The sequence below is a fragment of the Ornithorhynchus anatinus genome, chromosome 4, assembly GCF_004115215.2.
Source record: "Ornithorhynchus anatinus isolate Pmale09 chromosome 4, mOrnAna1.pri.v4, whole genome shotgun sequence".
Lineage (NCBI taxonomy): Eukaryota > Metazoa > Chordata > Mammalia > Monotremata > Ornithorhynchidae > Ornithorhynchus > Ornithorhynchus anatinus.
Window position 1 is genome coordinate 116,662,137 of NC_041731.1, and position 26,522 is coordinate 116,688,658.

The 26,522-nt window shown below is 42.3% G+C and overlaps 1 protein-coding gene and 1 non-coding gene across 2 annotated transcripts; both read left to right on the top strand.

The window, feature by feature from the left end:
- Positions 1-1,206: 1,206 nt before the first annotated feature.
- ZRANB2 (zinc finger RANBP2-type containing 2) lies at positions 1,207-26,094 on the top strand. The gene is made up of 10 exons (XM_029062752.2): positions 1,207-1,296; positions 9,644-9,696; positions 9,798-9,906; positions 11,156-11,238; positions 13,159-13,235; positions 15,326-15,460; positions 16,091-16,260; positions 19,218-19,304; positions 21,316-21,480; positions 24,147-26,094. Exons 1-10 carry the CDS (start codon positions 1,241-1,243, stop codon positions 24,208-24,210), a joined length of 999 nt encoding a protein of 332 aa, XP_028918585.1. The 5' UTR covers positions 1,207-1,240; the 3' UTR covers positions 24,211-26,094.
- On the top strand, positions 20,354-20,437 carry MIR186 (microRNA mir-186). The gene has a single exon (NR_034700.1). It is a non-coding gene; the product is annotated as a microRNA mir-186 (primary transcript).
- Positions 26,095-26,522: the final 428 nt, after the last annotated feature.

The window sequence follows — 26,522 nt, forward strand, 5'->3', positions numbered from 1 at the left end:
GGTCTGCACCTAGTAAGTGCTCAATAAATATGATTGAATGAATAAATGAATGTTCTGCACACAGTAAACGCTCAATAAATATGACTGAATGAATAAATGAATGCTCTGCACCTAGTAAGTGCTCAATAAATATGATTGAATGAATAAATGAATACTCTGCACACAATAAGTGCTCAATAAATATGATTGAATGAATAAACGAATGGTCTGCACCTAGTAAGTGCTCAATAAATATGATTGAATGAATAAATGAATGTTCTGCACACAGTAAACGCTCAATAAATATGATTGAATGAATAAATGAATGCTCTGCACCTAGTAAGTGCTCAATAAATATGATTGAATGAATAAATGAATACTCTGCACACAATAAGTGCTCAATAAATATGATTGAATGAATAAACGAATGGTCTGCACCTAGTAAGTGCTCAATAAATATGATTGAATGAATAAATGAATGTTCTGCACACAGTAAACGCTCAATAAATATGACTGAATGAATAAATGAATGCTCTGCACCTAGTAAGCGCTCAATAAATTTGATTGAATGAATAAATGAATGCTCTGCACCTAGTAAGCGCTCAATAAATATGATTGAATGAATAAATGAATGCTCTGCACCTAGTAGGCGCTCAATAAATATGATAGATAGAACGAATTGTATTGTACTTTCCCAAGCGCTTAGTACAGTGCTGTGCACACCGCTCAGTAAAGGCAGGGTTGCGGGGGGGGGGGGGGGGGTTGAGCGTTGTGTCCAGGCCTCACCCCCCCCTTCCGCCGCAGAGATAGTACGGCCCGCGCCGCCTCAGCTCCGCACGTGGCAGCCCCTCCCCCCCCCTCGCGCCGAGTTGGTATCTCCCGCGGCGTCCGGGCGGCTTGGGCGCCTTTCCCGCCCCGGGGGCCTCCGGCCTCCCCATTGGCGGGCGGGGGGCGGTGAGGTCCTCCGGCCGCTAGGCGGCGCCAACCGGGCTGTCCGGCGCGCTGCCTGCGGGGGACGACGCTCCGAGCAGACGAGGCCGGCGGCGGGGGCGGGACGACGAAGGAGCGGGGGCCGTTTGGGTCCGTTTCGGGAGGACGGCGGCGGCGGGGGGCGCGCTCGGGGACCGGGGTCTTGCTCCGGGGGGCGGCGGGGGCGCGGGCGGATCCGCGGGCAGCCCAGGGCGGAGGGGGAGGTGAGGACCCCCTCCCGCCCCTCCCCCCCCCCCCCGGCCCGGCCCGACGGGAGCAGGAGGAGGCCAACATGGCCACCAAGAATTTCCGAGTCAGCGACGGAGACTGGATCTGCCCCGACAAGAAGTGAGTGAGGCCGATTGGACCCTCCGTCCGGACCCCCCCGGGCCTCTCCCGGCCGCCCCCGACGCTTCTCCTCCGCCCCCTCCCCCGAACTATTATTATCCATCGTCATTAGCGTGAATAATGTTATTATATGGTTAATATTTGCAATTGTTTTCTGAATTTTACTTATTATGAGTCGTCATCATCCAGGAGAATGATCGTTATTCGTAATGATAAGGGGGGGGGGGGTTAAGCCCTTACTAGAGGGCAAGGACTGGCCCAAGCGCTGAGAAGAAGAATCATCATAGGGGGATTGATATTAAAATCTCTTTATATGCCAAGCACTGTGTTAAGCGCTGAGATACAAGATAAAGAGGTTGTGTTCCCCCCCCCCCCCATGGGGCTCCCAGATTTCCTCCCCATTTCACAGAGGAGGGGACTGAGGCCCTGAGAAGAATAATCGTTGTGGGGGGATTTGTTAAAATCTCTTTATATGCCAAGCACTGTGTTAAGCGCTGAGATACAAGATAAAGAGGTTGTCCGTCCCCCCGCCCGCCCGCGGGGCTCCCAGACTTCATCCCCATTTCACAGAGGAGGAAACTGAGGCCCTGAGAATGATAATCATAGTAAGGTTGGTCTTTGTTAAGCGCTTACTGTAGGGCGAGCACTGTTCTAAGCGCTGAGATACAAGGTAAGGAGGTTGTCCCCCGTGGGGCTCCCAGACTTCATCCCCATTTCACAGAGGAGGGAACTGAGGCCCAGAGAATAATAATTAATAATAGTAAGGTTGGTATTTGTTAAGCGCTTACTGTAGGGCGAGCACTGTTCTAAGCGCTGAGATACAAGGTAAAGAGGTTGCCCCTCCGTGGGGCTCCCAGACTTTATCCCCATTTCACAGAGGAGGCAACTGAGGCCCTGAGAATAATAATAATAATGGTGGTATTTGCTAAAATCTCTTTATATGCGAAGCACTGTCCTAAGCGCTGAGATACAAGGTAAAGAGGTTGCCCCCCCCCCCGCCCCCCATGGGGCTCTAGAGTCTTCATCTCCACTTTATAGAGGAGGGAACTGAGACCCAGAGAATAATAATGATGATGTTGCTATTTGTTAAGCGCCTACAATAGGCCCAGCACTGTTCTAAGCGCTGAGGTACAAGGTAAAGAGGTTGCCCCGCCGTGGGGCTCCCAGATTTCCTCCCCATTTCACAGAGGAGGAAACTGAAGCCCAGAGAATAGTAATTAATAATAATGTTGGTATTTGTTAAGCGCTTACTGTAGGGCAAGCACTGTTCTAAGCGCTGAGATACAAGATAAAGAGGTTGTCCCCCCCGGGGCTCCCAGACTTCATCCCCATTTCACAGAGGAGGGAACTAAAGCCCAGAGAATAATAATTAATAATAATAATGCTGTATTTGTGAAGCGCTTACCGTAGGGCAAGCACTGTTCTAAGCGCTGAGATACAAGGTAATGAGGTTGTCCCACGTGGGGCTCCCAGACTTTATACCCATTTCACAGAGGAGGAAACTGAGGCCCAGAGAATAATAGTAATAATGTTGGTATTGGTTAAGCGCTTACTATAGGGCCAGCACTGTTCTAAGTGCTGAGATAGAAGGTAAAGAGGTTATTCTCCCCCCCCCCCCCCCCCCGGGGCCCACAGACTTCATCCCCATTTCACAGAGGAGGAAACTGAGGCCCAGAGAATAATAATCATAATGTTGGTATTTGTTAAGTGCTTACGATGGGGCAAGCACCAAGCACTGTTCTAAGCGCTGAGATACAAGGTAAAGAGGTTGGCTGGCGCCCCCCCCCCCCCCCCCCCCCCCCGTAGGGCTCACAGACTTCATCCCCATTTCACAGAGGAGGAAACTGAAGCCCAGAGAATAGTAATTAATAATAATGTTGGTATAATGTTGGTTTTTGTTAAAATCTCTTTATATGCCAAGCACTGTTCTAAGCGCTGAGTTAGAAGGCAAAGAGGTTGTCTGTCCATGGGGCTCCCAGACTTCATCCCCACTTTACAGAGGAGAGAACTGAGGCCCAGAGAATAATAATAATTTTAGGCTCTCTTTATATGCCAAGCACTGTTCTAAGCACTGAGGGAGATACAAGGTAAAGAGGTTGTCCCCCATGGGGCCCCCGGACTTCATCCCCATTTCACAGAGGAGGGAACTGAGGCCTAGAGAATAATAGTAATAATGTTGGTATTTGTTAAGCGTTTACCATGTGCCAAGCACTGCTCTAAGCCCTGGGGGGCGGGGATACAAGGTGATAAGGCTGTCCCACGTGGGGCTCACAGTCTTCATCCCCACTTTATAGAGGAGGGAAATGAGGCCCAGAAAATAATAATAATGTTGGTATTTGTTAAGCCCTAACTATAGGCCCAGCACCGTTCTAAGCACTGAGGTACAAGATAAAGAGTTTGTCCCCCAAGGGGCCCACAGACTTCATCCCCACTTTACAGAGGAGGGAACTGAGGCCCAGAGAATAATTAATAATAATAATGGTGATATTTGCTAAACTGTCTTTATATGCCAAGCACTGTTCTAAGCGTTGAGATACAAGGTGATGAGGTTGTCCTTCGTGTGGCACCCAGACTTCCTCCCCATTTTACAGAGGAGGGAACTGAGGCCCAGAGAATAATAATAATGTTGGTATTTGTTAAGTCCTTACTATAGGGCAAGTGCTGTTCTAAGCGCTGAGATGAAAGGTAAAGAGGTCGTCCCCCATGGGGCTCTCAGACTTCCTCCCCATTATACAGAGGAGGAAACTGAGGCCCAGAGAATAATAATAATGCCTCCCTCCATGAGTAATAATAATAATAATGATGTTGGTATTTAAGTCCTTACTATAGGCGAAGAACTGTTCCAAGCGCTGAGATACAAGACAGTGAGATTGTCCCTCGTGTGGCTCACAGACTTCATCCCCATTTTACGGAGGAGGGAACTGAGGCCCAGAGAACAATAATAATAATGTTGGTATTCGTCCAGTGCTTACAATGTGCCAAGCACTGTTCTAAGTGCTGAGATATAAGGTGATCAGGCTGTCCCATGTGGGGCTCCCAGACTTAATCCCCATTTTACAGAGGAGGGAACTGAGGCCCAGAGAATAATAATAATGTTGGTATTTGTTAAGCGCATACGATAGGCCAAGCACTGTTCTAAGCGCTGAGATACAAAGTGATCAGACTGTCCCACGTGGGGCTCCCAGACTTAATCCCCATTTTACAGAGGAGGGAACTGAGGCCCAGAGAAGTGAAGTGACTTGCCCAAGGTCACAGAGCCGGTAAGTGGCGGAGCCGGGACTAGAACCCATGACCTCTGACTCCCAAGCCCGGGCTCTTTCCACTGAGCCACGCTGCTGGTCACATAATGATAGTGATCATTGAGGGTGATGGTGAGGATAGGAAATGATAATGGTGCTGTTGTGTTTAAGCTTGGGCAGTGTTTGTCCGGGGCCGGGGCCGTTGTAAGCGCCGGAGGGGCCCGAGGCGTTGGAGCTGCCCCTCGTCAGGCCTCCGCCCTCAGCACCCGCTTTAGGGCCGAGGGACGGAGCCTGGGGAGCCCAGGGAGGAAGGGAGGGAGGGAGAGAGGCCCCGCACAGGCACTTGCCCAGAGGCAGCCAGCGGACAGGTGACGGGGCCGCCATTCGAGCACACCTCCCACTCCCAAGCTCAGCCTCTTGGCATTAAACCGACCCTCTCTCTTCTTCTGCCCTGCTCTTTCTCTTCTCCCTTCTCCTTCTTTTTCCCGTCCCCTTTTCCCCTGCCCCTCTCCCTTTTCCCTTTGCCCCTTCTCCCCCTCTTCCCCCTTCCCCTCCTCCCCCTTCTCCCCCTGCCCATTCCCCTTCTCCCCCTCCTTCCTCTTCTCCCCCTCCCCCTTTTCCCCTTCTCCCCCTTTGCCCCTTCTCCCCCTCCTCCCCCTTCCCCTTCTCCTCCTCCCCCTTCTCCCCCTGCCCATTCCCCTTCTCCCCCCCACCCCTGCTCCTTCCCCTGCGCCTTCCCCTTCTCTCCCTCCCCCTTCTCCCCCTGCCCCTTCCCCCCCCCCCCAACCCCTGCTCCTTCCCCTGCTCCTTCTTCCCCTGCTCCTCTTTCTTCTTCCCCTGCTCCTTCTCCTCCTTCCCCTGCTCCTTTTCCTCCTAATTCCCTGCCCTTGCTACTTCTTCTTCCCCTGTCCCTTCTCCCTCCCCTGTCCCTTCTCCCTCCCCTGCCCCTTCTCCCGCCCCTGCCCCTTCTCCCGCCCCTGCCCCTTCTCCCGCCCCTGCCCCTCCTCCTGCCCCTTCCCTCATGGGGAACAGGAGGTCTTCTTGCTCTCTGGCCTCACATTGAAGGTCCCCAGGGCCAGGTTGTCTTGTCGCCGCACCACCCTGTCATATAAATAAATAATAAATAATGTTCGTATTTGTTAAGCGCTTACTATGTGCAGAGCACTGTTCTAAGCCCTGAGGTTGATACAGGGTAATCAGGTTGTCCCACGTGAGGCTCACGGTTAATCCCCATTTCACAGATGAGGTAACTGAGGCACAGAGAAGTTAAGTGACTTGCCCACAGTCACACAGCTGACAAGTGGCAGAGCCGGGATTCGAAATCATGACCTCTGCCTCCCAAGCCCGTGCTCTTTCCACTGAGCCACACACATCCTCAAATCTCTCTCTCTCCCCCCCCCCCACCTCCTCAGTCTTATTGAAGGCACATCTCTTCCAAGAAGCCTTCCCCCACTAAGCTCTGCACATAGTAAGTGCTTAGTAAATGCGAATGAACGACTGATAATGATGGTATTTGTTAGGCACTTACTATGTGCCAGGTACTGTACTAAGCGCTGAGGGGGTTACAAGCAAATCAGGTTGGACACAGTCCTTGTCCCGTGTGGGGTGGCTCACAGTCTCAATCCCTATTTTACAGATGAGAAAACTGACTCACAGAGAAGCAGAGTGACTTACCCAGGTTCTCACAGCAGACACGTGGAAGAGCTGAGATTAGAATCCATGACCTGACTCCCAGACCTGTACTTTATCCGCTGTGCCATGCTGCCTCCCCCTTCCTTACCTGCCACTCCCTTCTGTGCCACCCTGACTTGCTCCCTTTGCTCTCCCCCCGACCCCCCAGCCCCAGGGCACTTATGTACATATCTGTAATTTATGTATTTATATTAATGTCTGTCTCCCCGCCTCTAGACTCTGAGCTCGTTGCGGGCAGGGAATGTATCCATTTATTGTTGTACTCTCCCAAGTGTTTAGTACAGTGCTCTGCACACCGTAAGTGCTCAGTCAATACGATTGGATTCTTCTCCTTGAAGAAGCCTTTTCTGACTAATCTATCATCTCCCACTCCCATTTCCCTCCTTATTGTGACAACTTTGACCTGAGTCCCCATCTCCTAAGCACTACCATATTTTCTCCCTCTTCCCCACCAGATTGCAAACAAACGCCTCCAGGGCAGAGATCTTGTCGACTAACTCTAATTCTGTGATGGGGGAGGGGATGTAGGGTCCAAATTGTAAAGATTGAAGAGAGTTCTCAAAGCATTCACTCAGGCTCTCCTCCAGGTTAGCATCCCAGGGAGAAGCTCCCAAATCAATCATTGGATTGTCGAACGCTTACTGGGTGCACAGCTCTGTACTAAGCGCTTGGGACACTATGAGCAACAGAGTTGGGGGAGACGTTCTCAGCCCACAGCGAGCTTTACAATCTAGAACGAGCTTAAAAGCAGCCAGATGTTTTATTTGGGAGAGAGGAAACAGATGATATAAACTTGTGGTGAGCCCTATTGCATCAGACAATTTTTTGAGCGTTTACTGTGCTCAGCTCTGGGAGATCCCATTTTAACAGGGTTGGTAGACAGGATCCCTTCCCACAACCAGCCAGATGCTTAATATGATACAAGGCACCAAGTAAGTGCTAAATACTTACACCATTGTTTGGTTGGGCACACCTCCAGGAAGCCTTTCCTGACTATCACCTCCCACTCCCATTTCCCTCCTTATGGTGTCAACTTTGCGCTTGAGTCCCTATCTCCTAAGTACCACCATATTTTCTCCCTCTTCCCCACCAGATTGCAAAAGCCTTGAGGGCAGAGATCTTGTCTGCTGACCCTAATTCTGTAGTAGGGGGAGGGATGTAGGGTCCAAATTGTAAACTCCCCGAGGGCAGGTCTACTGCAGAGATACTCTCCAAACTGTAGTATAGTGCTCTGCTCATGATTTGTCCAGTACCTACCAATTGGTTCACTAAAGATTTTGTGGTTTAGCGTATGGCTTTTTTTTTGACTTTTTTTCCTAATCTCCCCACTAGAAGTTAGGATCCAGATGTATCTAAAAATCACTCAATCAATGGTACTTATGGAGGACTGTACTAAGCGTTTGGGAGAGTATAATACAACAGCTGGTTGACAGGTACCCTGCCCACAGAAATGCTGGGGCTATCTGTAAATTTGGTCTCTCCACGGTGCTTCTATTTATCTTTTTCAAAATCGATTCTGTCGTCACAGAGCAACATCTTCAACTGAAATCTTAATTCAGTGGAGAAGCAGCGTGGCTCAGTGGAAAGAGCACGGGCTTTGGAGTCAGGGCTCATGAGTTCGAATCCCAGCTCTGCCACTTGTCGGCTGTGTGACTGTGGGCAAGTCACTTAACTTCTCTGTGCCTCAATTCCCTCATCTGTAAAATGGGGATTAAGACTGTGAGCCCCACGTGGGACAACCTGATTCCCCTATGTCTACCCCAGCGCTTAGAACAGTGCTTGGCACATAGTAAGCGCTTAACAAATACCAACATTATTATTATTATTGATCAATTTTTCTCCTACATTGTAAAATGGGGACAGGGGGATTAAATTTTGAAAGTAAATGACACATATCGGGTGTTAATTGTGGGGTCTGTTTTTAAGTTAGCATTTCTATTTAGTTAATAGATCATGCAGTTCAGTTAAAAAGGTGTAACCACCTCTTAATATGTAGGGAGATAGGCTATTACACTTAGGAAATGATTAAGTCTAGATTGTTTTCTGTCTCTGTTTTCAGTTTTTATATAAAAAATAAGCCTTGTTGCTAATAGAACCTGGAAAAACTTTCCTCTCTGTGTAACAAACAGGAGAATCTCACTTCTTCCATTTCCTTTCCATCCTATTTAAAAAATTCGTATTCTTAAAATGATTGGAGGCGCCATGAAGCAAATGGATTTTGAAAGTATAAGTGCATATTGGTGAATGTCTTTGTGTGATCCCCAAATCATACCGATTATACAAACCTCTTTCCTTACTGTTACTTTTTTCTTTTCTTGACCTCTGGTTAACACTGCCACTTTGAGGCTTGGAGAAAATCATATCAAGTTAAAAACCAAAGGGAGATTTTTTAAAGCAATTTATTCTCTCAGAGGGGTATTTTAGAGTCCTGTAAAGAGAATGTGTGTGTGAAAGACTTTCAACTTCATTTATTGTATTTTGAGAAACTATTGAATTCTGATTTTAATAGCGTGGACCTGTCTTGGTGGGGTAGAAAGTCACCAAATTGGGGCTTTCGTCAACGTTCACTGCAACATATATTCAGGTCAAGACCATAAACCAGCTGTCTTTCGTCACAACTGATTAGTGAAAAATGAAAACCCATTTAATCTGCTCTTGCTTCATTATGCCATTGTCAATATTAACAAGGAAGTAGCAGAATTGCTGATACATTACAATTTTGCTGATGCTGAAATCCACTGATGTGAATCCTCACAAAACAGGATAATACTATTATAAGATTAGGTCGTTGTATTAACATTTTGTCATTCATTAAAATGTAATTGCCTTCTGGATAATATTGGGAGTTAGGAGAACCAGTTGCTGTTTACAAATTTCTCCAGTGACTTAGATGGTGGTAGTGAATCATTTAACTTCACGGTAGCTCATTTTAACGATTGAAAAAACAGAGCAAAGAGTACTTGTCACTAACGATGGTATATAAGTGCTTTACTATGTGCCCAGCACTGTACTAAGTGCTGGGGTGCATACAAGGTAATCAGGTTGGACACAGTTATTGTTCCACATGGGGCTTACAGTCTAAAATGGGAGAGAAGAACAGGTATTGAATTCCCATTTTCCACAGGAGGATACTCAGGGACAGAGAAGTTAAGTGACTTGCCCCAGGTCACAGCAGGAAAGTGGCAGAACTGGAATTTAGAATCCAGGTCCCTTGACTCCCAGCCTTGTGCTCTTTCTACTAGATCAACACTGCTTCCCAGTTCCCATCTGCTGTCAGGTTTATTAAGGGGTGATTGGAAAACCGACCACAAATCTGTAGACATACTGGAAGGCAAAAGTATGATCGTGAATTCACTTACGTGAGGTTTTTTAAAAAATATCAATTATATTTAAATAAATTCTCCCTTTTTTTTCAGATGTGGAAATGTAAACTTTGCTAGAAGAACCAGCTGTAATCGCTGTGGTAGAGGTAAATACCTTCCAGGGGAAATTTCAGGCAACGGATGACTTAGTTCTATCCACAGAGAATCTTTCCAAATTTATACAGTGTCCTTTTCTTCCACCTTTCAGAAAAAACAACTGAAGCCAAAATGATGAAAGCTGGTGGAACTGAAATAGGAAAAACACTTGCTGAAAAGAGTCGTGGTCTGTTTAGTGCTAATGACTGGCAGTGTAAAACGTATGTGGGTTTTTTTTTTTAATATATGTATATACAACTCTGTCTTCATTCTCCATCAGCATGTGTAATCAAAAAACAACCTACTTGCTCGTTTTCTAAGTATGCACTCTCGCAACTGATAGACATGGAAAAGTTGAGGGCTGCCTTTAGTCTTTGAGTCACAAATATAATTTGGAAGAATTAACTGATATCCTCGTGGGAAAACGAGCGACCATTTAGTCGAAAGGGTCTTGCTCAGTTGTAATTTCAGCTTGGTGCAAAGAATCTTTGAAATGCTTCCTCGGTGGGTTTTAATAAGAAAGAATATTTAACACAATGGCCAAGTACACTTCATGCTAACAGAAACACAATGGTGAAATATTGTTAAACGGAAAAAAATGTTTGCCCTAAGAATCTATGAAGGTGGTGAAATAGTTTAAGCTTCTGTTGGTAACAAACAGAACTGGCTGGTCCGACCTCTTTTGGTTAGGGAGACTCACCCGAGGTAGGTCACAGGACCTGGGTTGTGACCTGCCCCTTAACTCTTGGTCACCTCAGGGAGGATGGGACGGGTGTCCTTACCACTCCAAATTCACTCTCAAACCATGACACTCCCCCACCCCCTTAGGGATGTGCAGTTTGTTACCCCAGGAAGTTCCTCAAGACCTAAAGCTCATTACGGGCGGGGAACGAGCCTACCAACTCTGTGGTAATCTCCCAAGCACTTAGTAGAGTGTCCTGCACACAGTAAGCACTCAATAAATACCACTGTTTGTGGAGATCGGACCTAGCAGTGGGCTTAATAAGGATTTGAATTTATAAATAAGTGTCTTACAGGTTATTTGAGGGCCAAGGTAGAATTACCCAGGTTTCCATCCCACTTAAACCGTGAGCCCCACATGGAACTGAAACTGTATCCAATCTAATTATCTTGTGCTCAGTACAGTGCTTGGCACATAGTATAGAGCTTAACAAATGCCATCATCGTCATCATCAATTATAAGAGTAATAAAAAGGCCCGGCAAGCATGTTCTGATGGTGGTGTTGGAAGCAAAATACTAAGCAGGGTGGACCGTCAGGGGTTCAGTTCATTTCTCATTCAGTGCAATTATCTCCTTTTTGCAGATTAAGCTTGAGTCTACTTTGTTCAATGTTGTCACTGGCTGAAATTTACATTCTCTTTGATTTATTTTCTAGAGACTTTATTCACAGAAAACTGTTTTTTGTAATGCCCTACATTCAGCTAACTAGATACTTTTCACCCTTTTAGTTGCAGTAATGTGAATTGGGCCCGGAGATCAGAGTGTAACATGTGCAATACTCCAAAGTATGCTAAACTAGAAGAAAGGACAGGTAAGAGGCAATTTAATTTTATTTTTTTAAAAAACAAAAAACAGTTAATATACATTACTGGGATCAATGAATGCATTTTCTCCCTGCTGCCTCCTCAATGCACAGCACTGTGTAGTTAGTAAGCACTGCAGGAGAAAGCAGAAAGAAGACAAAAGAAGCTAAACCGGGACAAAAAAGATTTGATAATGACCATTTTGTGTGGTGAAGTAAGCCAATATTTGTTGAGCCTCGTGCATTACTAGATTAAAGACAGCATGATTTCTTTAGCCGTCCACTCGTTTCTCATTTTTACAGTGCGAGTCTGTATTATAGTTTGTTTTATTGTGCCGTATAAATATGGGATTCCTTGATACATTGCCATTAATTGCAACTCAGTGGTTGCCTACCACATTCCAGCATGCTCCCTTGGCCCTGCTAATGCCAACGTAACTCACCTCCAACCCCTCGCCTACTTCCTGAGGCACAGAGAAGTGACTTACCCAAGATCACACAGCAGACAAGTAGTAGAGCTGCTGCGACTAGAACCCAGGTTCTTCTGACTCCCAGGCTCATGTTCTTGCCACTAGGCCTTGCTTCTTCTCACTGGTGGGGTTAGTGGACTCCCTGTACTCAAGGAGTTTATAATCAAGAAAGGGAGATAAATGGTGATTTACAGCTAGGAAGAAGGGGAGGTGGATATAGCATGTCAATCAGTGGTAATTATTGAGTGCTTAATATGTGCAGAGCGCTATATGAGTCAGTGCCTAAATAGGCTCACTTGGAGAAATCAGTGAGTTTTATGTTTTCAGGGAGTCAGTTAAATCTGAAAATTTAACTCAGACAATTTGGGGTGTGATTTAGCCCCTTTGGGACCCCTGGCCTGGTTAATCTAAAATTCTCCTCGTTAATGAATCCTTAGTGGAAATAGAATCACTGTTTAGTGTCATTTTTTTAAAAGCACAGTTTCCTTTTTTATTTTTCCTGTTTTAATAGTTCTTATCTAAAGTTATTCAATGTTAGGTCACTCAGTTAAATTTACTGCCCACTCTATGTAGAGCGTTATATTAAGCCTTGGTGGGAGTGTACAATATAGTTAGTGGACTCTATCCCTCATTTCAAGGAGTTTACAGTCTAGCCGAGAAGGTAAACTCTCAAATTGCAGTTAAGTATAAGCAGTGTAGTTTAAATGTACAGAAGGCTGCTGGAAGGGAGGGAGTACAGAAGAAAAAGGGGTGGCGTGGTAGATTAAACAGGGAAGGCTTTCTGGAGGAGTTAGGATTTAAAAGATCATTGCAGACAGGGAGAGGATATGAAGAGGTATGAGTTTCAGGCAAAAGGGATGGTGTGACCAAGAAGTCCATGGCGAGAGAAATGAGAACAAGCTGTACAGTGAAGATGTTGCTTTGAGAGGAGTGAAGTGGACAAGCTGGATTGTAGTGGGGGAGGAGCAAGGATAACTTGTGGTGTGAGAGCTGGTTGAGTGCCAGAAAGCCAGTGGTCAGTTTTTGTTTGTGGAAAGGAACTGGCCGTCACTGGAGGTTTTTGAAGAGTGGGGAGACACGTACAAAAATGATGGTTTAGAAAAGTGATCCAATCAGCAAATTGTGGGTTGGAAAGGGCTGAGAGGCCTGGAGGCCAGTGAGGAAACTTGTAGTATTGGAGTTGGGATTTGGCTAAGTGCTTGGACCAGCATTGTGGCGCTTTGGATGAAAAGGAAGGGACAAATTGTAGAGATGTTCTGCAGAAGTGACTGAGTTGAAAAAGAGACGAGTAAAGGATAACTGCCATGATTGTGGTGTGCCAGCAGTGATGGAGAAAGTTGGAGAAGAAGGTTTAGGAGGGAGGATGAGTTTTATGTCCATATAAATATAATGATAATAATAATGGTATTTATTAAGCACTTACATAAATGCAAACAGTAATTTATGTTTTTTCTCTTAGGATATGGTGGAGGTTTTAATGAAAGAGAAAATGTGGAGTATATAGAACGTGAAGAATCTGATGGAGAATATGATGAGGTAAATTTAATTCCATACCCCGAAAGCACAATATTATGCATTAGAATGATGTTCGGCAGTCACTGACAAACCAGGCCCCATTTGTCAGGTATGGATATGAGTTCAGCCCAGTCGTGTTTCTGCTTTATAATGCTCTAGGATAACACTTCAGATTCCATGCCCCTGTCACTACCGAATCCTGTGCTACCTTTCTGGGTGGTCTTGCAAATATTTTCTTGCCCCTACAACTTAAAAATCCTGAGATGTGGTTGTCAGTCGTAGCAGGGAACCAAGAAACAATGAGGCTGGTTCAGAGTAGCCTTATGCATTTTGTTCATTTTATCATTGCAAGAAAAGAATTGTTGTCCCCATCAACAGCATCATCATCAAACAGAAGAGCTCTTTGACATACTACAAAAGAATATATATGTACACTCACATATATTCAACCTCCACAGTAGAAATTGGCAACAATATCCATCTGTCTATATATACATGTGCATGTGTCTTCCCCTTCTCCCCCCATATCTATACAGTACTCATGAGTGGGAACTAGCCACCTCACCACGAACAAACCATAAGTGAATTCCTCCTGGATGGGACCTGGGTGTTTTGCCATGTGCAAGTAACACTTAAGTATAATCTTCCAGATAGGGAAGCTCTGATATCATTAATTAGTCAAAAAGTTCAATTCAGTGGGTCTAAAATAATCAAATAATTCAATTCGCCTCGTGGAATGCATTTTGAATAAAACTCAGACTTTCTCCAGTCTCTCTCGCCACACCAATTCCTGAACAGGAATATTTGTATATTTGTATGTATGTATGTGTGTGTGTGTAACATGTGTGTGTGTATATATATATATATATGTATATATATATATATAATGCAAGTCAGACTTGAAGACTTACAGAGCAGGCTTTTCTCAGTTGGCATCGTTAATTTGGAGGCATTTTTAATTTTCTGTGGCCCTTGGAGTCCCTCTTGGCAAATCATTCCTGGAAGTGAAAGAGCCATTAAAAGAGAATCTTGTCCCCCTGATTGAACCGTGGACATATGGTATCTCTGTATTTCTAAAAGATATTCAGAGATAACTGTGCTCCAAAGGTTTTTTGGATAGCGTATTCCAGTGTGTGTTATCCTGAGAGTCAAGTGTCCAAGTCCTTTCTTTTTAACCCACTTTCTCTTATTTGGCCCTCAGCAGACTTGTAGAATAGCAGGTCAAAATCCTTAAGTATTACAACTACTTCCTATTACAAACCTCGCTTGTAATTCATTCTGTAAGTCGTTCATTAAGTCATTCTTGGCCTTCATTTCCTTAGATAACTCATTGCAACCTTCTCACATAAGGACTTATCTTTCCAACCCTTTAGTCCTTTTTGCTGAATTCCTCTGAATTCAATCCATTTCTTTTAAATGCTATGGCCAAAACTGGAAGAATTTATAATAAAGATCTGACTGATACCGATTACCACAGAAGGCTTACTTCTCATCTTGCTTTTTTAATAATAGTAGTAATAGTTTTGCTTGTTTACTATGTGCACACAGTACATTCTATCAAGTGTCCAGCAAAGAGTACACAAGAGGGAATTAGACACCATCTCTTTCCGTCAGAGGCTTGGGGGAGGGGATCCCTCAAAAAAAAAAAAAAAGACACACAGACATCAGCCAGGCGCCTAGGAAGAGATGATACAAAACACTAAGGCAACATGAAGACCAAAACAACCATCAGTAGGGTGCTATGGCTAGAGGAGCAGAAGAATTTCAGGCTCGTTGTAGTTTGGAATCCACAGCCCCAACCACGGCCCCAATTTGCTCGGTATTCTAAGTATTGCAGAGGTAGACTAACTAGGTTAGTTTCATTTATTACTGGTGGAATCTTGTTTGATTCTGGCAGGGGAAAGCAGGTTTTTATAAACCTATGCACAAACATCCGGTTTATTTTACTTTGACATTATGGCTTGACTTTTGTTCCTTACTGTGTTTAAGGCACTTAGGCAGAAAGCATAGTGTCCATACTTTCAGACTGAAAATCAGAATAAATTATGTACTTCACTTATTTAAAATACAAAGAAATAGTAAAATTCTTACACATTGAATTTTCTCTGTAGTTTGGTCGCAAAAAGAAAAAGTACAGAGGGAAAGCAGTTGGACCTGCATCTATCTTAAAAGAAGTGGAAGATAAAGAATCAGAAGGTGAAGAAGAGGATGAGGATGAAGATCTTTCTAAATATAAATTAGATGAGGTAATCTTGGGCAAGTCTTATTTTCTCCTTTTGTATGTTGTTTTTAAGTTCAGGCGTCATTGCTCAGAGTGAAAATAATATTTGTAAGCCGCAATATTTCTTTCTAAATTTTCTTCACTTTACAGTAATATTTATTCATTTTGTCAAATTTAGTGAGCCCTTACTGTGTACAGAGGACGGTATTAAGCAATTGGGAGAGAGCAATAAAGACACATTCCCTGTGCACAATAAGCTTGGAGTCTAGAGGGGGAGATAGATGCTAAATAAATAAAATTACAGATGTACATGTGGCCTGGGCGGGGGAATGAATACAGACAGCAAGTCAGGGCGATGCAGAAGGGAATGGGAGAAGAGGAAAGGAGGGCTTAATGAGGGAAGGCCTCTTGGAGGAGCTGTACCTTCAATAGGTCTTTGAATGTGAGGGGAGAGTAACTGTCATTGAGATTTGAGGAGGGAAGATGTCGGCAAGGAGCCAACAGTGAGATAGATGAGATCGAGGTACAGCGAGAAGGTTAGCATTAGAGGGGCGAAGTGCGCAGTTGTAAGTAGGAGAGTAGCAAGGCGAGGTAGGGGGCAGGTGGTAATTCTCAGGTGCCTGGAGCATAATTGTTTCTTTACATTTTGAATTAGGATGAAGATGAAGATGATGCTGACCTCTCAAAATATAATCTCGATGCCAGTGAAGAGGAAGATGGTAACAAAAAGAAATCCAACAGGCGCAGTCGGTCCAAATCTCGATCGTCCCATTCACGATCTTCATCTCGCTCATCTTCCCACTCAAGCTCAAGGTCTAGGTCCAGGTAAACGGGTACAGGTCAAGGGTAACACCAGGCAAAATGTCAGTATCTAACTTCTTTATTTACAAATTTTTGTTTTTTTCTTGATTGAATTAAGGTTTCAATTTCCTTGAAGATTTCTTATTTCTACTATAACAAATTTCTTTGAGAACATGCATTTGTCTACTTTTATTTTATTTCTTCTGCTGTTACTGTGAGTACGTAACACCCTAAAGGTTTTCCACAGAATTAAAAAGAGCCTCAAGTGGGAAGATTTCAAATCCTCATTTTTCCTAATTTGGTCTTCTCCCTCCAGAATTTTGCATCTGGAGAAAAATAGGAACATTAAATGTAATTTTAAGTTTCAAAATGCAGCCTATTTGAAAATATATTTATTTGCCTTTTAAGACACATCATGTTTTTTCACTAGGTGATTTAGTGAAGTTATTTGGGCAGACTATCAGCTATTTTTTCCACTATTGCTATTTAAAGTTGGCTTTCTTGTTTAATCCAGGTACAATTTGGGGAATTTTTTTCCAGAAGAGATTGTCCTTGCTCTTTAAGCATTTTGTTTAACGTTCCAAAAGTTTTTCTAGTGTTCTTGAATATAAGTTGCTGAGACATACGAGAGTGTCTTGAATCAACTCCACAGATCTTAAGTTTGCCTGTCTGGGGCCAGTAATAAATGATTGTTAGACATGGACTGTGAGCACCGTATGGGAGAGGGATCAAATCTAACCTGATTTATCTTGTATCTTCCCCCCAGCACTTAGAACACTCACAGTAAGCGCTTAACAGATATCACAGTTATCACCATTATTTTCCTGGGTGAAATGAAAAGCTATTGACAGTTTTCTAGAATCAGTGTGCCCTAAAAAGAGCATGGGTCTGGAGGTCAAGAGCCTGCCACTAGTCCATTGTGGTAACTTTGGGCAAGTCACTTCTGTGACTTCATTTCCTTCTCTATAAGGGGATTTCATTCCAGTATACCTTCCCCCTAAATTAATAATGTTGGTATTTGTTAAGCGCTTACTATGTGCCGAGCACTGTTCTAAGCGCTGGGGTAGACACAGGGAAATCAGGTTGTCCCACGTGGGGCTCACAGTCTTCACCCCCATTTTACAGATGAGGGAACTGAGGCACAGAGAAGTTAAGTGACTTGCCCACAGTCACACAGCCGACAAGTGGCAGAGCTGGGATTCGAACTCATGAGCCCTGACTCCAAAGCCCGTGCTCTTTCCACTGAGCCACGCTGCTTCTCTATTGTGAGCTCCATGTGGGGCAGGGACTGTGTCTGACCTAACTGCTCTGTCCTAGCACTTAATACAATGTTTTCCATGTATCATTATTATAAATATGATTACTATTTACCTGGGTACTGATTCAAGGGAGATAGGGCAGGTTAAAAAGTGGAATGGTCTAGTAAATCTTTTTGTCCTTTTCTGCATGGCTGTATTAAATGTGTCACTAAAACCTAAAGTGGCAACTACCGCATTTTGACATAGTTTTGATGCATATTTTTTCTGATGTATTTATCACATGACTTTTATCATTTCCAGGTACAATATTTTGTGGTAATATCTTCTTAATAGGCATACATTTTGAGTTTCAAGCAAAACAGAAGGAAGCTTCATTCAGATAATAAGGTTTTGGCTTGAGTTCATTTTAAGAAGGCTAAAAATGTAAAGGAAAATCTCCATCTTAAATTTGCTGTTTGGTGCAGAAGTTCTTTCTGTTGAAACCTGAATGTAATCATATAACTGCCAATATATAGCTTTCAAGTAATTTTGTTTAAATCAATTTTGAATTATTGGAGTGCTTTTTAGTGGAAGATAAAGTGTCTCAAATTTTTTTTTTATTTCAAATCATAATTTTAGTTTACTGTAGTAAAATAACTCACCTTAAATTAATATATTTTCCTCTGAAAACTTCAGTGAGCTTAATGAATTACCTTGTTGGAAACCCATCTTATTGATGTGCTGTTTTGTTAATGACTGATTCTTTATAGTAAAAGCCTGTTATTCTTGAAAAACAAACCTCTTAAAAATAATCAATGGTATTGAGCACTTACTGTTTGCAGAGCACTGTATGAAATGCTTGGAGTGCAATGCAACAGAATTAGCAGACACATTTCCTGTCCATAATGAATTTACAGTCTAGAAATTGTAACGTTAGATTTCTGTGATTCATATTTTAAGTACAAATTATGAGGTTTGGGTGTTACACTTTTTTAAAACGTAGATAATTGGCATTTCTTATTTCCACTTGGTGATTTTAATGTCATCACCTATAACAAAGCAGTTTGAATTGTGAGGCTTCCTGCCTTTATTTATTTTAGCTTCAATGGAAAATCTCATTTTAATTTTCCTTCCATTTCCCATGTAAGAAAGAAGAAGTACAGGGGACGGGTTGGGGGGGGGTTAGAAAGGCAAGCAAAAAAAGGAATTCATTAAACAAGGGCACAATACAATCCTATTCTTATACTGTATCATCCCAAGATGACTCAGTTTTTTCTTCGGGAGAACAGTTATTCACATTTTCTGAAGGTCTGTTAAATACTACGATAGCAGTATTGTACCTTTATGGAGGATTATACCTGTAATTTCTACCATGTCCTTGAAATTTAACCAGTTTTTCAATGTTTTTTATTACTATTGGGAAGTAATTCTGTCTTTTAATTGTCATAGAGTTTATGATTAGCCTGTTGTGATGACACAGTAGTCTTTGGGTAGCCACGGGTGCACTTAATGGTGAACTTCACCATCAGTCATGGGTGAATATCATGTACACACACCCACGCACACATTCCCACACACCGTCCTTGGGTTATTACATGTGCTGCAGATCTTGTGGGAAAGGTAACCTTAAAAATTATTTTCCAGGTGCTGTTTTATTTTTTATGTGTTTCCTTCCAGCACTGTTCATATGTGGTGAAGTCATTCAGGTGGTACTGGAAAAAAAATTCTTCCATGTTGTTGCAGGTCCCGAACAAGAAGTTCTTCCAGTTCCCGGTCAAGATCTCGTTCCAGTTCCAGAGAACTTTCGAGATCTCGTGGGTCGAAATCAAGGTGAATGAGGTAGCATTCTCTCTACTGAGAGAGAAAATATAAGGCATCAGAGGGCGCTGCTGCTTTTTTTTTTTTTTTTTTTTGCCCCTTGTCAAATTTATTTTAGCATTCTAAAACTACTACTCTTGCCCGAGCTTAATTTTCTCATCCCAAAATGTTACCATTGCTTTCAATGTGGCACGGAGTTCCCCTGATTAAATTTAAACAGCAGCTTTAACTTGGAACATGCAAGACTGTTTTGGGTGAAAGCAAGATAGGTCGTGTGGCCAATTCCAGTCCCAAATCTTAGCTATTCAAAGATGATGTTTGGATTTGGCCTTATTAACTGTCCCAAGTCATCCCATGACACAGTTTAGGCCAGAAGGCGCCTCTGCACTACAGAGATTGAATCGAAAATTCTACTAGAACTGTTCGATACTTTAATTCACTGTTTTTTGGAGGAAGAATTCATGCAAGATAGCTGGTCCAGAAAGAGCTTAAGAGTGTTCAAATTATAAACTCATTTTTTTGTCCATCCTGCGTAGCTTAATGAGAGTTGATCGTTTGTAAACAGTGTACGAGGTCCTTTATCGTATGGGAAATTTGTGGTAACTAGTACCTAAAGTACTAAAACTGTCTGTTTTGTCTTTTCAACTGTTTAAATAGCTTGAGCCTCCCTAACTCACAAAAACACCTAAGGTTTTTTGAGAACTGTTGAAATTAGTATTTGTGCAGCGGTGCCCAAATTGAAATGTAGTCTAGACTTTTGAATGCAGTAATTGTTCAAATGGGCATTACTGCCTAACCAGTAGTATTTCTTAGAGTACGTTGAAAACTATTTACTGCAGTAAGAAGAGAAGACTGAATTGAAGACCTGTGAAGTTAAATCATTCAAAATCAAGTCTCTTGTTTTTGAATGATGTGGTATTCTCCTTGCTCAAGTGTTACAGTTCGAAAGTCCTTTTGTCAGTATCTTTTTAGGTTAGCATGGTGATGAAGAATCCCTAAAGTTGCATTCAAGTAGCAAGTACTGTTAAAGTTACAGAGCAACTTCCCCTGTTTTTTTGCTTGCTCATAACTTTCCAAAGAATTCTCCTTTTGGGCTTTCTATGCTTGGTCACAGCCCAAAGGTGAATTTTTTGGGAAGTTTGAGCTGAATTGCGTCAGCCATACTATGCGAGTGAGGAATGAAAAAATAAAACTGCAGTTTTTAAAAACTTGGACTTTCTGTTCTAACAGAATCATTTGAATGTCACTATGTAAAAGTAATTGTTAGTGGACGTTCATGGAAGAATGATTTTGCAAAGTGTTTTTATATTTTTGAAATGAAATTTAGCTATTATGTAAGCAATATATTTTCTGTCATTCCTTGCCTCTTCGTTCCCGTTTTTTTCTCCCTATGAGTTTATGAAATCTATTAGCCCTGGGAAGCACAAGTGAAACCTTGATATAATATGAGTTTATCAAATCCCCCAAAAGCTTGTTATATATGGCCCTTGTCCTCTTCCCTTCATTTCCTCATGGTATATTGAAGTTGTTATTCTATTTGTTATATTGGGGTTTCAACTGTCAGGCTTTTGTTTTTTGGTTGCTCTTAGGGTGTTTGAAAAATCATGATGATATGGAAATGTACAATCGTCCTGTTCCCTAGTAGTATTTATTTGTACTTTCCATTTTTTCCCTGCTTCCCTCCTCGTCATTTCATTTTTAATAGAAATTGAAAGGAGGAATATTAGCTAAAGGAAAAGGTAAATTCGAAATCCTCTCATAATATGAAATGCACATTTTAAAAATCAGTAGAAAAAATACAATACCCAAATTTTAAGTATATTACGTGAAATTGAGTATTTTCATGGTTGAACCAGATGACTTCTGTTTGAGTAAGCTGTAAGTATTATTATATTTTTAAAAATTTATCTTGTAAGACTTAAGTCTTACATACTTTTTGAACATTCTTGGATCAAAAAGCTAAATAAACTACCCTTTTTATGTCATTTGATTAAATATTTGATTTATTTCTCAATCAATAAAGATCCAGCTCCAGGTCCCACAGGGGGTCTTCCTCCCCAAGAAAAAGATCTTATTCAAGTTCGCGTTCATCATCTTCTCCAGAGAGAGCCAGAAAACGAAGTCATTCTAGATCTTCTTCCCCTGGTGATCGCAAAAAAAGACGAACAAGATCACGGTCACCCGAAAGGTTTGGGTTTCTGTAGAAATAAGAATGGGTGTATATTTTAAGTTTTTATAAATGTATTGACTACAGATCTGGGGAAGGGTTGAATCACTTTGTTTCAACACCCACACACCGAGTGTCGTTTCCCCATGCACCCTTCCCGTTTTTCTAATATTATTATTAATAATAATGAAAATTATGTTTTAAAGGCTGTGCAATTCTATTCTCTAATTTTGGTATTTCTTGAGAAAGGTCAGCTCTTGGTGTCAATCCAATTTTGAGCATGCCATTTATATTCTTTGTGAGGCATTATGCTTCATTATTATTACAGCTGACTCTCGGTTATTCTGGGTCCTTTGCTTCTGCTTCCTGTTGCTTTTCTTGCCTGTTTGTCCATTTCACTGTCCACACCTTACATGTGATTATTAGGGAGAGGAAGAGAGAAGAAGCCCACTAATTTTCACGTCCTGCTTTCTGAGCATAACTTTAGTCTTTGCACAATAGCAAATAAATTCGACCCTCTATGGATTTCTTGAAACAGTGGTCCCTAAACTATGGCATGGTGGCATCCTTTCCGTTTATCATATGAGGAGAGGATGGGTGAGATGCCTCAGCTCCTTTAATTCACCGCTCTGGACTTTAGGGAACAGTGGAGGAAGCTGGGATTAGGCCAGAGATAGGCCATTCAGGGTTTCATCTCCATTAAATTACTCTCCTGGGCAGCCGGTTCTTGGGCTTGGGCCATTGGTCCCTCTAAATGTGCCATTCCTGGCTAGATGACGTTCAGTATGCATCTGGGACCAAGTCGAAGCAGCCGGGGAGCAATGACGTTTATTGGACCTTGGGCTCTTCTACGTGGCCTCTCTCTCCCAGCCCAAAATGGAATGGCCTGGGATGGAATTAGACGGGAACCTGGATTTTTCTGATTTTGGCTCTGTTAGTCCAGCCAGGCCTTGTGGGCTTGGGATTTGCACAGCAGGCCAGGCCCCTGTCAGGCTGTTACTACTGCAGATTTAGGTTTAGTCCATGGTTTACGGCAGTTGTCTAGTAAACTGCATCATTGAAGGTGGCAGGCAGGGAATAGAGAAATCCCCCCCCGTTGAAGCCCTTGACTTTGGGCAAAAGACTCTTTTCTGTGGCAGGTTTCAACAGGATGTAATGCACACCGATGCAGATTTCTACACTTACAAGTGTAAGTGATTTTAAACAGATGTTGTACCAATTATAGGGTTTCAAGAGATCTTAGCTCTCAGGTCTGTCTCGAAGCCTCTGGGTAGAGCCAGAGCTAAAAAAAAAAATAGTATCTATTGAGTGCTTCTCAAATCTATTCATAAAATACTCTTGGAATTACACAACATACCCCAGTGATGTATTTATTTGAATACAGCCTATCTTTATTGTCCATGGTTTTAAAATGCCTACTAGGAAAAGAGAACTAAACTAGGCACTTAGGGAGAGTAAGCCATGACCTCTCTCCTCAGGGAACTGATGGAAAAATTTTCAATCTTAGGAATTTAACCTGATCCCTCATCTTTCAGTTGAACCCATTTCCTCTTGCTCTGTCCTCAGGAGAGGTGAGGAACTTAATACTGTATAATATCCTTTCATAAACTTGGAAAGGTTTAAGTTACCTCAGCCTTTTCTAGGCTAAATATCCAGGTCTTCATTGGGTTTAGTCCAAACTAGCCATTGTTACAGCTAGCAGCTGAAACCTTTTCAAATTTTCTACAACCATCTTTAATTGTGGAGCCTCAAATTAGATACTGTTTTCTAATAGTAGTTTGTTAGCTGATTACCATGCCAACTTCTTGCAACAACCTTAGCTTGGCCAGACATCTTTATCTTCTCAACTATGTACAATCCAAGCGCTGAATACAGTGCTCTGCATACAGTAAGCGCTCAAATACGATCGAATGAATGAATTTGGATTTTATCCATTGAAGGACCACTGTGCTCTATCATGCTGAGCTCGATTATTTTTGCTTCTGACCATTTTTCCAACTCTGCTGTACCTACCAGTCATCCGTGACTGTTTTGAGCCAAGTTATTTCGTTGGTTTAGTCAGCAGTATATTCCATATCCAGTCCTCGATGGAAACGTGGAACAGCAAGGGAACTAAGGTGGACTAAGGGGACCCCATTGGATAACCATTTGTCCCAGGTTGGCATCGAACCTTTGATAACTCTTGGCGGATGACCTTCCAACCAGTCATCTTGACTTAAGTGAAGATGCATATCTATCGTTTATGTTTGTCACATCTCTGCATGCCTGTCACACTGTCCTGTCAGCAGTGGCCTCTGTGGTCTTTTTTTTAGAGGACCAGGTTGAATATTTCCTAGTTACCCTGTCACGCTGTTCTTCCTAGTAGTGCTTCTAAATGATACATTATCTGTGTTTTTGCTAATCTATTCTGAGGCTTTTTCACCATCATCCTGAATAATCAAGAGTTAGCTCTATTTTGAAGTGGAAAAATATTCTCAAATTAGTAAATAGGTTCTGACTGTAAAATTGTATTGGAACTGAACTGTAATCGAAAGTTCGAGGTCCAGACGGTGTATGTACTTCAAGTTAGAATGCCTTTTGTTATGAGTCATAAGGCTATTTGTTTAATGCCACTAGTCTTGTGAGTGAATGCCTGAAGTTAGCTGCAACTTACTAGTGTGCATGCTTTCTCCATTTTTATCTTTCAGGCGCCGCAGGTCATCTTCTGGATCATCCCATTCTGGTTCCCGTTCAAGTTCTAAAAAGAAATAATGCATTAAAATTCACACTTTAAAAAAATATTCCAATATAGTGCATGAAGCATATTTTTAAGAAATTGGTGTCTTGGTCAGAAGTGCTAAATCTGCTAAAAGAAATGCATGTCTATTGTTGCTTTCTGAGAAACTGCAGCTATGTTCATTCCTGAAAGTAAAAGTACAGTGCATTTTAAGCCATAAGATGCCCAGAATAGTTATGTTTGTTTCATTAATGAAAATATTTGTTCTGTCTGTTTCTGGTTTACCGACAAATTTCATTTTGAAGTATGACCACATTTTTTCCCCTTTTCAGCATGTATCTTTTGGGAAGTGAGTAGTTGAATGGGGGGGAACTCCAGTCAACAAAGTCACCTCTGACTGTCCTAGCTTGAACTTGCTGCCAAAGAATGGGCCAGAATCACTGGTGACCCCTCATGAGCTTACTAAAGACCAAGCAGCCTATTTCCCTTTACCATTATGAGGGTCACGCTGCCAGCGTTATCCTTCATAGCATCAGTTCCATAGCTGCTCAGAAACAGGATACTCTGTTCTGAAACTCTTTACTGAGGAGTGTCTGGAGTCTATTCTTTTTCTTTAATGGAGAGGGAGCTAACTTAAAAAAAAAAAAAAAAAAAATTATCACCTAACAGAACAGTATATAAGCTTTGTTCCAATTTCTAAGGGACAGGAATATCTCTCCCTTTCTCCCTTAGTTGATATTGGGGTGCAGAGGGCAAATTAGCTCAACAAGGTTCATCTCTTTTCCATTAATTCTCCATTATGGTGGAGGGTGTTGGGGGAGGGAACCAAATTTCCCATTGCTTACATATGGGAGTGGCAACTGACTCTTGATAAGGTGACAACTTGAGTGCCCATACGTGAATTATATTAGTCTCTGAGTGGGATGCTTCTGGCTAAAACCAAAGTGTCCTTGCTGCCTAACTGCAACCAAGCAAATTTAGGAGGAATGGCCTCCTATCTGCTGGCCAACAGCTTCAGGGGAAATTTGCAAAGCATGGAGCCCTGATCAGATACTCTGCATGGAGTGTCCTCCTGAGGTTCAAGTGAATGTTTCTTTGTGTCCCCTTTACATTTGCATATGCTTATGGCTTAAAGTGCTTTTTAGGAATTTTTTTGATTTTTTTTTTTCCGCCCCCCAAAAATTGGTTGTTTGAGCTCCGTTTAGTCTATTGGGTTTTTAAAAAGGGTTTCTCTTAACAGTATCTTCAGTGGCAGCACAAGGTAAGTATAAAGGGAAATCAACCATTGCTTTTTTGTAGATTGGATGGTTGTTTTTTTTTTTTAGTTTTTTTTTTTAGTCAAACTGCAGCAATTTGAATAAGAAAGGTTTTAAACGTTAATTTAAAAAAGACAAACGGAGCTAATTCACGTTGATGGAAATGCAATTCTTTATTTGAATAAAGTAAATGCTTTTAATTTTCTGGAGCGATATAAAACATGACCAAAACAATTTAAGTAGAAATACTTTGATAATCCTTCTGCAGAAAACTAAACATCTGCAATTTTTTATGTCTGATTTTCTTTGCTTAGATGTAGTATAGCTTGCACAAGAACATTTAGTCTCTTGTAACTGTGCCTCGACTTCTTCAAAGTCTACATTCTAAATTGTGGGGATTTGATACTCTACTAGATGCTACATGTTTCCCTTGGTTTATTCTTGCGCTTTGTGAACTTACTACTTTTGCTGTACTTAGGTGCGAGTTTATAAATTTTGCAAATAGTACATCACAAAGACTTCTGATTGGTTTCATTGGTTTAACTAAACTGTACTAGTTCATTTCGTGAAGAACTAATGCTGTAGACAAATGTAAATAAAGTCTGTGAGTCGAGCACAGAGTGGTGTTTGTTAGAAATAAAATTCAGATGCTTCAACCCCGAAGTGAGGGATATTTTTAAGCTCACCATTCCTTTCTGTTATTTCCTCATGACTGCTAAATTTTCTTAGGATCTTGAACAGAACTCCCTCATATGAATCTTCAGTAAATGTAAGATTCGGGAAAGCTAGGTGGGGTTTGTACAGTGTGCGTTCATCTCTGAATGCTCTTGCCTCAAGGGAATTGTGACATTTACGTCTGAAATACCAAACCGCCTCAAAAAGCAACATCTGACATCCCAGTAAAGTGATAGACTTCATTTAGACTTACAGACAGTGCCTGCTTTTCACTGGAGGTTGGGAGAGAGAGAAGGTCAGAATTTTAATGTGGGTATTTGGGTGGGGAAGGGAAAGGCTTCACTCCACCAATAGAAAACCATGAATTTGTGGCTCAGTGGAAAGAGCCTGAGTTTTGGAGTCAGAGCTCATGAGTT

What these genes read in the sequence shown, in the direction of transcription:
- ZRANB2 (XM_029062752.2), top strand. Translation starts at nt 1,241, where the DNA reads ATGGCCACCAAGAATTTCCGAGTCAGCGACGGAGACTGGATCTGCCCC. An exon ending in AGCTCAAGGTCTAGGTCCAG is followed by an intron (nt 16,261 to 19,217) that starts GTAAACGGGTAC and finishes ATGTTGTTGCAG; the next exon opens with GTCCCGAACAAGAAGTTCTT. An exon ending in AGATCACGGTCACCCGAAAG is followed by an intron (nt 21,481 to 24,146) that starts GTTTGGGTTTCT and finishes TTTATCTTTCAG; the next exon opens with GCGCCGCAGGTCATCTTCTG.